Source organism: Camellia sinensis, chromosome 11, assembly GCF_055761805.1.
Source record: "Camellia sinensis isolate YWXY chromosome 11, ASM5576180v1, whole genome shotgun sequence".
Lineage (NCBI taxonomy): Eukaryota > Viridiplantae > Streptophyta > Magnoliopsida > Ericales > Theaceae > Camellia > Camellia sinensis.
In genome coordinates, this window is record NC_138971.1 from 48501460 (window position 1) to 48514248 (window position 12789).

The following is a 12789-nucleotide window of genomic DNA, read 5'->3' on the forward strand; positions in this document are numbered from 1 at the left end:
ATCCATATTGGCCATGAATTCCTATAAAAAAAAATGTTAAAATTTTTATCGTCGAAACTAACATCAACAATAAAATTTTACTCTATATCACAATAAAATTTTAATCTAATTCACAGTAAATTTATTATGAAATTTTAACATTTAAGAAGACGTTTGGTGACAATCTGTCTATAAATGGCAGTAGAATTTCTACTTTGGTCTGTTTATAAAATTGATAATAAACTTTTACTTTGATTTGAAATTTTTTTCTCTTACAACATTTTTTTTACTCTGGTAGGTAGTAAAATTTTACTATTTTCGCTACTAAAAATACCGTAACAACATTTTCATTTGAGATTTTACAGATTTAAACCTCCAACCTTGATATTCAAACAGATCGACATTGAAGACGAGTTGATGATCAATGATTATGTAGAAGATGATATTTGTGATATAAAAACCAACGTACAAGAGAAATAGCAATGAATATGTACCAAAACACCATGATTTGGCTTTCGAATAAGAGTTTTTTGGAGAGTGTTTTAAAGGAAACTAAAGCGGGAATGATTTGATGATGCGAGTCTCTATCTCTCTCTATATATATAGGGTTATTATAGTCAATTCACCTTATATTTTAATGAAGAAGGGTGTTTAGCAGGGAAGCTTCTATTTGCACACACCATTTACCCTCTTTACACACACTTAATGAATTTTTTTTATTACATTTTTGTCCTAAAATGAAACTACCAAAATACCCCTCTCTCTCTCTCTCTCTCTAGTGACCACTCTTCGTCTTCCCTCTTAACCATCGTCGTCTTCTTCCTCTCATCTATTGCAGTCTCTCTCTATCTCTCATCAATGGTGGGCTTTGAAGTCGGAGCAGTCCTTGCCGACTGGACCCGCAACTACAACCCTACCCGCACCCACCCCTCCGACTCCGTCTTCGATTTCACCGGCGACGATTCCTTTGGCGCCGCCGCCGACGCCATCTTCCACCTTGTTGACGGCAAGCCACCTCCTCACCCTCGCTTCGGCCCCCAAATGGCGGTTCCAACAGTAGTGCAACCACTTCCCCTAGCACGACGATGATGTGGTGGAGGCCTAGAAGGGCGAGGCTGAGAAGGAACGTGCCCGCCGCAACCGCTCTCTCTCTTTGTGAACACCATTGATGAGAGATAGGGTTTGATCGTTGCTTGTTGGTGTGGAAGAAGGTGTGTGGATGGGAGTGTGTGTATGGGATATAATTGGAACAAAATTGTGTGTGATGAGTAAATTTTTTTTATTTTTATTTTTTTGGTGTGTGAATTAAGAAGGATGTGTAAAAAGAGGAATGTGTGTGTGTAAATAGAACCTCCCTGTTTAGCAGAATACAATTAACTTGTTTCTTTTTTCATAAAAATATTAGGCCAAGGGGTTTTGGCCCCTCCCTCCCTCCCTCCGCTCCTCCCTACCTCTCTCTTATATTGGCATTCATAGCCTTCATGTAGATGTGAGAACATTTTCATCAAACTAAGTTAAATTTTTGTTATATTTTAACTTAAAAGTTATTATTTATTTATTTATTTTGATTTTATATTTTTTAATACACATTGCAACAAACTTTCAATTCGTTTTTTGTAGTATTTAAATATTATTTTTTTACTCATTTTAATTCAAAACAACTAATTTTAAAATATCAAAATAATATTTTTTTAATATTTAACTAAGCAAAACCACTAAGTTACATTTGTTGAGGCAAATCCACCAAAACTGGAATATCTGACTTGATACTAATTCAATGAAATTAAATTTTGATAATTTACTCACTATTTTATGTATTAAAAAAAAAAAGAAAAAAAAAACTAAGTTTGATGAAAATGCGCATTTGGTAACGTTTATATTTTTGGTTTATGTTTACAAAATTTTTGTAAACTGATTTTTGATTATTTTTAGAAAAACATAAATTATAAACGCGTTTGGTTTGAACAAAATGTTTGAAAAAGTTTAAAAACATGAACTAAAAAATATGTTTGTTCAGGCCTAAAATATTTATATTTATTTTTTATTATTTATGACAATAGGATTATACACATTATAATTGAAAAAAAAATTAATTAAAAAAATTAATTGGAAAAAAAATTATTTGACAAAAATTATTTGAAAAAAAAAATTTGTTAGTAAAAAAAAAATTCTGTTTAAAAATTAACATAAACTCATTTTTTGAGTTTACATTTTTTTCTCAAATTTATAAACTGAGACAATCATTTATAAACCAAAAAAATATATATATATCGAACAAGTTTTTATGACAATTTTTTAAATTTTTATAAATATAAACTGAAAACTGAAAACGAAATAGTTATCGAACAGAGATTCAATGCTAGCCTTCTTCAACTCATGTAAGCCATACCCATCTAGATTCAAATTCACAGTCCTCTCTGTTCCTGATCTGGATCATCCCATAGTTTTTTTCACTTGGACACGGGATTTTCTGTCTCTCAAAACCCGTGTCCCTAATACCCTTCCAGCTACACAATGGTGCATCAAGATTTTCATATTTTGAAATTTCTACTGCATCGTGCAATCAGGACTGATGTTCACTAACCTGGCAGAATCCTTGCAGTAGCTGACGCCAGATTTCAGCTTCTCATTCATCTCCTCTTCATTCATTTCGCTATAATAGTTACAGTTCTTTTTCGGCAACTTGCCACCATCACCTTAGCTAGTTTTCTTCTCTGACAAGTTACACGAATCCATTCTCATCTTCCCCTTCTCTTTATCTTTGGTTCCTGGCTTTGTCAGCTTGTAACATGTCAAGTACCTCTTGAGCTTCCGCGTCACCGATGTCCAGAACCTCTGGTGATTACACCTTATTAGGTCCACAAGTTGAGGTTGAGACATAAATGAAATAGAGCCATTTGTGGGTTTGTGTGATGAGTTTGAATTTGAGGGCTTCATGGAGGGGAGAGAGAGAGAGAGAGAGAGAGAGAGAGAGGAAAGAGGTGTTAAGATTCAAAAAAAAAAAGTTGCTCTCTAATATACAATGATGAGTGTACGTTTTGGTGGTTTAAGTAAAGCTTGGAATTATTTTTTCTTTTTTAAATTTTGATCCTTCGAGGCTATAAATACGTATGTTTCTATGTATACAAGCTTCCTTGCCAAAATGGGTTGGGGTCAAAGCTTTTCAATAGGACATACATAACTTACCATGAGAGAGAGAGAGAAAAAAAAAAGAGAATGGCCATGATAGCAGGACATCCCTAATTGGCTTGCTCTGTAATTTCCTGCTCTGGGAAAGGGAATAAAGAGTTTTCACAATAATGTAGAAAACTACAAATTCAATCAATTGGGTTACTTAAATTGGTCAGAATATTTGCACTTCACTAAGAGGTCGAGGGTTCAAGTTCTCCCCCACCAAACTAAAAAGTTATAGCTTCCCATGTAACAAAAATAATAAATAGTAACAATAATAATACAAATTCTCGAGGGAGATAAAGAGGGAGGAGGAGAAAGATAGAGATTGCACCTATGCTCCCGACAGGGCTGAGTTTAGGCTATAGGTCAAGCCCATCTTCAAAGAGTGCTTGTAGCTCTCCTGTATTGTTGGGTCCGTCTAGACTTTTCTTGTCCAGTTCTCCAAGACTTTATAGCTGTGCCCAAAGAGGCTTCATATATGTTGGTTGCCTCCTAATATCTGTTTTATCCAGCAAAAAAGAATCCTTATAGCTCATTAGCAACAAACCTAGATTACAACCTCCAATGTAATGAGAGAGAGACTAACCAATTGTATTGACCGCCATGCTTTCCCTTCATAATTGAAATGGGGATAAAGCATTCTATTTTATCAAACTAAGGTGCTGTTTTCTTCCTATCTTGTTTAAAACACAAAGGTTCTATGTTTCACTACTTCAAGTTGGGCAAAAATTGATGGTGTAAAAAATTGACACCAGAAACTAAAAACTTTGGAATCTGAATATATATAACAATACAAAACAGATATACGTTGCCAAAATGGATAATAAAAATCTAACCCCTCTGCCGGGGCGATTTCTGGTCTCAAATCTATGTATATGTATAATTCGAGAATCAAATAACCTTACAATTCATCACGAGAACTTCCCTTAGATGAAGCAGACCTGGGTTGTTGATATTCAAGGAGGTATCTTGTAGCCAATGATGTATGTAATGCAGCACCATATGGAAGTACATCTTCATTTACAGTGAAATACGGAGAGTGCGCCGGTCCAAGCTGGCCCTGAGTCTCATTTTGCATTCCAACCCTGTAGAAGTATCCTGGAACCGCCTCTGCAAAAAACGAGAAGTCTTCTGCCCCCATCAATGGTTGCATCTCTAAAACGTTTTTCTCGCCCAGCATATCCCTTGCAACATTTCCAAAGTACCAATGCAACTCTTTGTTGTTTACAGTTAAGGGGTAAAGGGGCTTGTCATCGAAGTTGACAGTTGCGTTGCACCTATGCACAGCCGCTTGTGTCGTGATGACCTGTCATTTGCATTTATCTGTAATGAGATGCTATACAGAAAATATAAAATAGAAAATAAAATTAAAAAAAAAACAAAAATGAATGACCAAGCACGATATCAGTTTCTCAATGATTATCTTGGTGGTCTTTCTTTTTGGTTGATTCGTCCTGTTCTATATTGATCAGAAGCATCCCAGAGCGCCACAACAGTTTGGAATTCGATTCTAAGAGCTAAGGCTCCCCTAATCCCCCCATTCCCCAATGGCGTGTGGACCAGGCCTTACAGGTCCATCACTTGTATGAAATCTCCACTCATTCCTTGCTCATTAGCTTAGGGGGGGGGTAGGGTAATTTTTTTATTGATACATAATAAATAAGATGGATTTCTGGACGTTCGTGTCATGGTGAAGGTAATGTTGTGATTCTTGCTCAATCTTCTAACTATGAAAAACAAAGGGCATGTAAGTTGGTGGTTTTTAAGAACTGTACCTCTTGAATTCGTTGTTTAAGTTTAATCAAACTTTCTTTCGAAAATGCCCTAAATGTTCCACCAATTGTAATTGAATCGGGAATTACATTGAATGCACCACCTCCTTGGAATTTTGCCACTGTCACTACCTGCAAGATGAATAAGCACACATGTGATGGTTGAAGAAAAGTAAAAGATGTGTAATTTGTGCACAAAATACCTTTTGTGTGTGTGTGTGCACGCGCGCGCAAGGGAATACAAAATAATTGGTTTTGGTTTTGTAATTTTTGAAGCTAAGCTGGGACGCAACATAGAAAGTAAAAGATTCCATTATTTCATATCTAAAGAAAAAGACTAAACATGGAACCTTTACTTGAACGACGAGAGATGAAAAAGAAGATAAGAAATTACAAATATTCTTCAATGAGTGAAATAGATATATAGGTTTGTCAACTAGTGAAGAAGATATAAAACTAGTTAGGCGAATTGTGTTCGAAAGGAAATACCGAAAAAGTTGTTTTCGAAATTTCAAAAAACTATTTACACACAAGAAATGAAAATGCTATACAAACAATGAGAGTTTACGAACATTTCATTGGTCTTGTTTTTGAAAACATGAAAATGAAAATGTAGAAAACAAGAACAAAATGCAATTTTGTTCTGTATATATAATTTTTAGAAATCATGATGATTATGATTTAGAAAAGTGAAAATTTTGAAAACTTTGCACCTTTTAAGGAAGAAGGGTTTTGGGCATTTGACTCTTGATTCATTTTGATTCAACTGTTTCAAAGAATAAGAAAAACCTTCTTAGGGGTTGAGATCACACATGCGCACGCGCATGCACATACATTAAGAGAGAGAGAGAGAGAGAGAGAGAGAGAGAGAGACCTGTGAATCCAAGGGATCGGCTTCACGTGAAACGAGATGTTGCAAACTAACAATTACATTGGAAGCTGCTAAGATTGGGTCGATTATATGTTGGGGAATGGCAGCATGTCCCCCTTTCCCACTTATCACGGCCTCAAAGAAACCACTCCCAGCCAAGATAGGGCCACTCCTGCCAGCAACTGTACCAATAGGAAATCTAGATGAGACATGCAGCCCGAAAATGGCGTCAACATTCTCTAATATCCCGACTTCTAACATTATCTTTGCTCCTCCGCCTCCTTCCTCTGCCGGTTGGAAAACCAGAATCACCGTTCCCTATTCACCCCAAAAAATATAAATTGTACAAATTTTCTCGTGATTATGCATATACCAGTTCACAGATACAACAACATTATTAATACTACGACATTAGCAACAATAATTACGACTCTTTGAGAGAAAAAAATAATTATAATTGAGCTTTTAATGCGAAAAGGTGGACATGGGATCTCTTGTCCTAAAAAAGGTCCCCTTGTCCCGCACATTCAGGCTATGCAATATCATTTTTAATTTAAAAAAATCAATCCGTGTAGTTGTGAGTGATAAGACATAAGGACAGACCTTTTTGAGAACAAAGGATCATGGCCCAAAAAAAGGTGTTTTATGAAACAAAATGTCACACTTGCATTACTAGATGGTGATGAACAACTTATTGACAATGAACATCATACTCTTTCTCTCTCTGTGTCTCTCTCTCTGTCTCTCTGTCTCTCTCTCTCTCTCTCTCTCTCTCTCTCTCTCTCTCTCCACATACTCAAATTTATCACATACAAGTCCTATTACGAACATTGAAAACAAATGGGAGAAGTACCCAAACATACACATAACTACAGATATAAATTTATAATCTTTTTCATTTTGTTGATTGTAGATTTTATTTTATTTCATTCAACTGCCACAGGATCCTCTGTCCCCAAATCCCTTTTATCCCTATGTGCCAATGTATTTTTATCTGTATGATCATGTCTCGAGATTCTCACCTCATCATGTGGTTGAGAGTGCATTGGAACATACGAGACAGAGAGATTTACGGATGGAGAATCACTGGCCTATTCAACCAATTTGTGTGCATGTCTATTCTATTACATACATAAAAGGTTGAGTTAGTATTGACACTTTTTTGTCACAAAATTTTCATTCCCAAATTAGCCTTCTGTAACTAACAATTCAAATACAGATCTTTCTATAATTTCCAATTCAATCTAAAATTGCTCAAGCCACATGAAAATTTCTAGCACACCCTTGTGAGTGTGCAGAATCCATTTCCAAAGGATGTTCACATGTGCCCGAGCAAGGTGCAACATAGATAAAATTGTTGAAAATCAATATAGTGATGAACAATTATGCTATAACAAGATTTTCAATATATAAAAGGCATTTAGAAATTCATAATCAAGTTGCTAAAAATTCAGAAAAGAGATAATTGAACCTGTAAATCATGACGATGCTCTTGAAGCAATTTTGCTGCACCAAGAAGCATCGCGGCGTGGGCATCATGGCCACAACCATGCATCTTTCCTGGAATTTTACTCTTGTGCTCCCATTCTACACTCTCCTGCAATCATCAAAACTCTTTATTTTATTATTATTTTTAAATTTCAACAGACCTTTTTTCTTTTTGGAACAATTTAATTTCAACATAGTATTTAAAGAAGATTCACATAAGAATCTAGGATCTAACATTGAACAACACCATTGCAAAATTTCAATCATTATTCTATATACTCAAATCAAAAGAGAATGAATTGCCTTTGCATAAAGCCCGAAGAGTTTACTTTTGGCCCCTAAACCATCGTCATTTTTAAAAAAAAAAAAATTCAACCTTAAACTATTGATTTTATACATTTAGTCTCTTTAGTTTTTTTTTTTTTTTTTCATATGGTCCAATTGAAGACATCATGTCCAAATTTGTGTAAACCTAACCTACTATGCAAAAAGGTAATTTTACAATTTGGAAAATCTAAGGTAGTGTTTGGTAGAGTTTTAGAATTATAATTTGAGAATAGAGTTGTATTTTGAGTATGTGAGTTTTGGAATTATGATTTGAAAAGAGAAATTTGCTTGGTTATGAGTTTTGAATTTTTTATGTGACATATGAAATGAGAAAAGTTGTTTAGTTATGAGTTTTGAAAAGAGTTTTCAAAACTTAATTCGAAAACGTATAACCCATAACCAAACTCACAACTCAAAACTCTATTGAAAATTTTATTCAAAATTCATAATCAAACTCTTTTTGAAATTCAATTCAAAAAAATAATTTGTCATTTTGGTCTAAAAAAAATAATTTCTATATTTAAAAAATATCAAAAACAAATATATATATATATATATATATTTCAAATAATAGGTGGCAATTGGCAATTGCAACAAAAAAAAAAAAACACTGTTCCGGTCAACTGGCCGAACGCCCGGAAGGATGACCAGGTAGACCCAAAATTCAAAAACTCCTTTGTTTTTCAGAATGGAGAAGACAAAAGAGAGAGTATGTACGAATCTACCAAACGTGAAAGAAAAATATGTTTTGAAATATGTGGTGAAATCACATTTTCAAATTCCATCCAAACGGAAGAGTGTAATTATAATTAGAAAATATAACCAAACACAGCCTAAACTATACGGTCAAACACTCAACTTCTTACTCACACTGTATTAGACAACTTACACCCTAACCATACACCCATTTTTTTCTCTGCCCCTCATCTCAAATAGTGAATAAAAAAATGAGTGTTTCGTTGTATGATTTAAGTTATTCAAATTTCAAAATGACTGTTTTGCCTATAAAATTAGACTTGAATGCTTTCGAATTTGGACAATTGTCTCTTGTTGGACCTCATTAATTGAAATTAGAAACTCTAATACTAATATATGAGATTGATGGAGTAGTTTAATGATAATATAGAAAAATGACGATGGTTTAGGGCATGAAAGTAAAATTAACTCAATTCCCAAAAGCATTTACCTAATGCAAACAACTACAAATTAGCAAATATGCATGTAAACCAATATGCATATATATATATATATACTCGTGGTTGTACATTCATGATGTGTGTGCTTTGAAATCTATAATTGAAGTAATTAGAGAGATTTCAAGAAAAAAAATTAAAGGTAATTTTGTATGACATAACTGCTCTTGTGTGGGCATTCTCTACCAACTTGATTGTAAGCTATATTAGCTTGACGTGATATGCTACATGTTTTAAATTGTGATACGATAGAGTACACTTATACAATTTACACTATAAGAATTTAAAGTACTTATAGTCTAGAGATTTTTTTTTTAACAATTAGGCATCCAATAAAATATAAATTTTATTTTTTCTAAATCAACCATATGTCAACATTAGTTCAATAGTAAAACTTTGGACATTAATGTGTACTATTTGAACGTTATTTTTTTTTTCATCATATGTCAATAAATTTTTACGCATATTATCATTTTTTTTTTATGTTTTGTTTTGTCAAACGTTTAGGATCATTTTGAACCGTCAAATTTATCATTTTAGAACAAAAGTGAGTGGGTCATGTTTCGAAACTTGCATTTCAAAATGTAATTCATTTTTGGTAATACTAATGGTAGGCTTTGTGTATACCTGAGTTGATCTAAATTGTCATGCTTTTCAGAATTTGTTTTTTTTTTTCAAAAAAAAAAAAAAAAAAAAATATTCAAAACATGGTTCTTTAAAATACTTCATTTCACTCAAATGCAATCACTTCAAATAATTCTCACAATTCTCAAATCCAATAACTTTAATTCAACTAACTGTCGTAGTTCTTTGATTTCACACATGTAGTCACCTCTCTATATATAGACACTAGACTGACCTGCATGGCCAGAGCATCCATGTCTGCTCTTAAGGCAACAAATGGCGGTTTTCCGGTTCCGACGAAGCCGACAACACCGGTGACAGCCACCGGGTGCTTATATGGGATGCCCATTTTGTCAAGCTCGGCTCTGATAAGCTCACTCGTCTTAAATTCCTCAAAACCAAGTTCTGGGTTCTCATGTATTTTCCTCCTAATTCCCACCATCCAATCAACAAGCTCTGGACTTTTGGCCAGACTGAGAAAATTCACTGGGACATATGCTAACTCTTTTGGGGTTAAAGAAGAATTTGATGAAGTGGGTGTTGTTGATGAGAGAAAGATGTAGAGGGTGGAAATCAAAGTGATCAATTTGAAGAAATCCATGAAATTGTGAGAAGTTTTTGTGAATTTTGGATTAAAAGTTGAGATGTTTGGGAATTGGGAGGTTTGGGAAATGGGTGAATGTGAGGGAGGAATGGGAGTAATTAATTGGTGTTAGTTTTGTTTGGCAACTGAGAGCATATTGGGAAGACAAGAGAAAGAGACGAAAATGACATCGTTGTCCAGGTGACCATCGCGATGTTCCCAATACCAAACATAACATAAGGGTAATCATACAGAACATGTTTGGCAAGGGAAATTATTATTATTATTATTATTATTATTATTTTTGGGAGTTCTAATTTGATATTTATTACTTAATGGGCGCAGATTGCCTCCGATTCGAGATCAGATTGAACGGTGAGAGAATCAAAAAAGAAGTTGTACGGACAAATCACTGGTCAGATCAAATCGAATTGGACTATGGCATTATAAATATATTTAAATTTATATATTAATATAAAAAATATAATTTTAAAATTATTTCAAATATATATATAGAAACTTAGGGAGCGTTCGGTTTAGTTTTGGAAATATGATTTGAGAATAGAGTTGTATTTTGAGGTTGTGGGTTATTGAATCATGATTTAAAAAGAAAAAATTTGTTTGGTTATGAGTTTTGAAAAAAAATTTGAATTGAATTTTGAATTGAGTTATGAATTTTTTAAATGAGTTTTTAAACAAGAAAAGTTAAAAACTTATAACTCATAACCAAACACTTTATTCAAAAACTTATAACTTATAACCAAACATACAACTCAAAACTCTATTGAAAATTCTATTCAAAACTCATAACCAAACTATTTTTAAAATTCAATTTAAAAAAATAATTATTGAAAAAAATAAATTTTTTATTTAAAAAATTTTAAAAATTTTGAAAATATTTTTTATTTAAAATATTAAAACATAATATTATTTTTTGTTAAAAAAAATATTCAGCTAGTGTTTTAAAATTACTTTTGATTGTATATTTGATTGGAAATTTTCTTTTAATTGTTTTGTTTTAAAATGTTTTTTTTTTAATTTTTAAAAAATTACTATGAGAAATTAATTTTTATTTATTTATTTTTTGTTATTTTTAAATAAATGGCCAAATAAGTTGTCATTTTGGTCTAAAAAAATAATTTCTATATTTAAAAAATATCAAAAATAAATAATTTTTTTTCAAATAATAGGTGGCAATTGCACACACACACACAAAAAAAAAACAAAAAACAAAAAACAAAAAACAAAACAAAAAACAAAGAAAAAGCATTGTTCTGGTCAACCGACCGGACATACGAGAAGATGTCTGGGCAAATGATCGGATAGATCCAAAAATTCAAAAACTGTCCGGGAGGATGTCTGAACGGACGACCAGGTAGACCCACAAATTCAAAAACTCTTTGGTTACCAAACATGTTTTGAAATGTGATTTGGAATCATATTTGACAACTATAATCGAACAGATGGTTGAAATAGGAAGGTGGAATTATGATTCCAAAATGGAACCTGTGTGAGTGATTTTCTAATCACACTGTCCGCCTAGTAATCAGCTGAAAAAACACTGGCAGAATAGATGGCCTCTAGCTAACCTGCAACAAAAAGAGAAGTCTCCGGCGGTGGTTCAACCACCCGGGGGCACTCCGACGATCAAATCAGTATATCTCTCAAAGATAATCAAGTGCTAAACTCACAAGCTTAAGTATAAAAAGCATACCTTTGACCCATGGGGGTGCCTCTCTTTTATAGCCAACATAAACCTAGTCCCAATAGGAGCCTAGCTCTAATGGACTTAGGATTACTGCTAATCTGGGACTCCCAGTGGGATTAGGATAAACTCTTTAAGAGTCTTATCTTTACCCAAACTGAAGTCTTCTCCCAATCTAGGACTCTTGTCCCTCATCCAGGTTGAGTTCCCTTTTCATTCTAGGACTCTTGTCATTTATCCACTTATCTCGGATTTCGATATCTTCGCAGATAATCTCGGCCTTGCCGAGATCACCTCGGCGTAACGACCAGGACATGGGGCACCTCGGCTGACACGTCGGCGTCACCTTGCCACGTGTTGGTACTCAGAAAATATATCCCCACAACTGCCCCCTAGGTTCTATTACCTCGGCATTCTGAGGTGATGGAACCTACACTGTTCGTTCATCTGTGCCCCTCTGTCTGAGATCAAACTCGCCGACCTCAAAGTTCCCTGGACTTTACTGTCTACTGGTGTCCAGTATCAAGTTTCATGCTTTTCAAGCTGCTTGAAATCGCACCTCTTAGCCGAGGTTCTGGTTCCATTAATTCGTAAACTCCAAGAGCTTTGCAACTGCTCCACTCACACTCTCTAGTGAGTTCTCGATTTCCAATCATCTATTTGACTCCGGCGATTTTCATATCGGCGTTCATTTCACTTTGTAGGTTCATAAACTCTTTACTTGCTATTAAGCTCAATCTTTCATAACTCTTCTGATTTACTTTGAATCTGTTTATTTGCCATCTGTTGCCTTCTGCTCTCGTCTGTCTTCAAGTTTTTGATTTCTTATTGCTAAAATGCCTGGAACTGTTCTTGTCATATCCGCTTTCTGTTGCTAGCGTCATGTCTGAGTCATTACTTTCTTGTTCTTCACATACTTACTTAGTGCCTGTGTACTTGGCTTTATTCTTTGAACTTTGTCATCTTCTTGACTCTGTTTTTTTCTCTTCTTGTTTTTGTTGTTGTATTTCCAGATTCTTGCCTTCGTTTCTGTTTTCTGCATAGTCTTAGAACCACGTCCCTTCTTGAAATTG

General features: G+C 34.0%; 1 protein-coding gene across 1 annotated transcript; it reads right to left on the reverse strand.

Annotated features, from left to right (window-relative positions):
* Window positions 1–3912: 3912 nt before the first annotated feature.
* On the reverse strand, window positions 3913–10152 carry LOC114320049 (IAA-amino acid hydrolase ILR1-like 4). The gene is made up of 5 exons (XM_082893858.1): window positions 9664–10152; window positions 7268–7393; window positions 5800–6114; window positions 4929–5057; window positions 3913–4459 (listed from the first exon to the last, which is right to left on the reverse strand). The coding sequence occupies exons 1-5, from the start codon at window positions 10027–10029 to the stop codon at window positions 4055–4057; spliced, it is 1341 nt and encodes a 446-aa protein (XP_082749984.1). The 5' UTR covers window positions 10030–10152; the 3' UTR covers window positions 3913–4054.
* Window positions 10153–12789: the final 2637 nt, after the last annotated feature.

What these genes read in the sequence shown, in the direction of transcription:
- LOC114320049 (XM_082893858.1), bottom strand. Translation starts at nt 10,029, where the DNA reads ATGGATTTCTTCAAATTGATCACTTTGATTTCCACCCTCTACATCTTT. An exon ending in TGGATGCTCTGGCCATGCAG is followed by an intron (nt 7,394 to 9,663) that starts GTCAGTCTAGTG and finishes TGATGATTGCAG; the next exon opens with GAGAGTGTAGAATGGGAGCA. An exon ending in CCGATCCCTTGGATTCACAG is followed by an intron (nt 5,058 to 5,799) that starts GTCTCTCTCTCT and finishes TTCATCTTGCAG; the next exon opens with GTAGTGACAGTGGCAAAATT.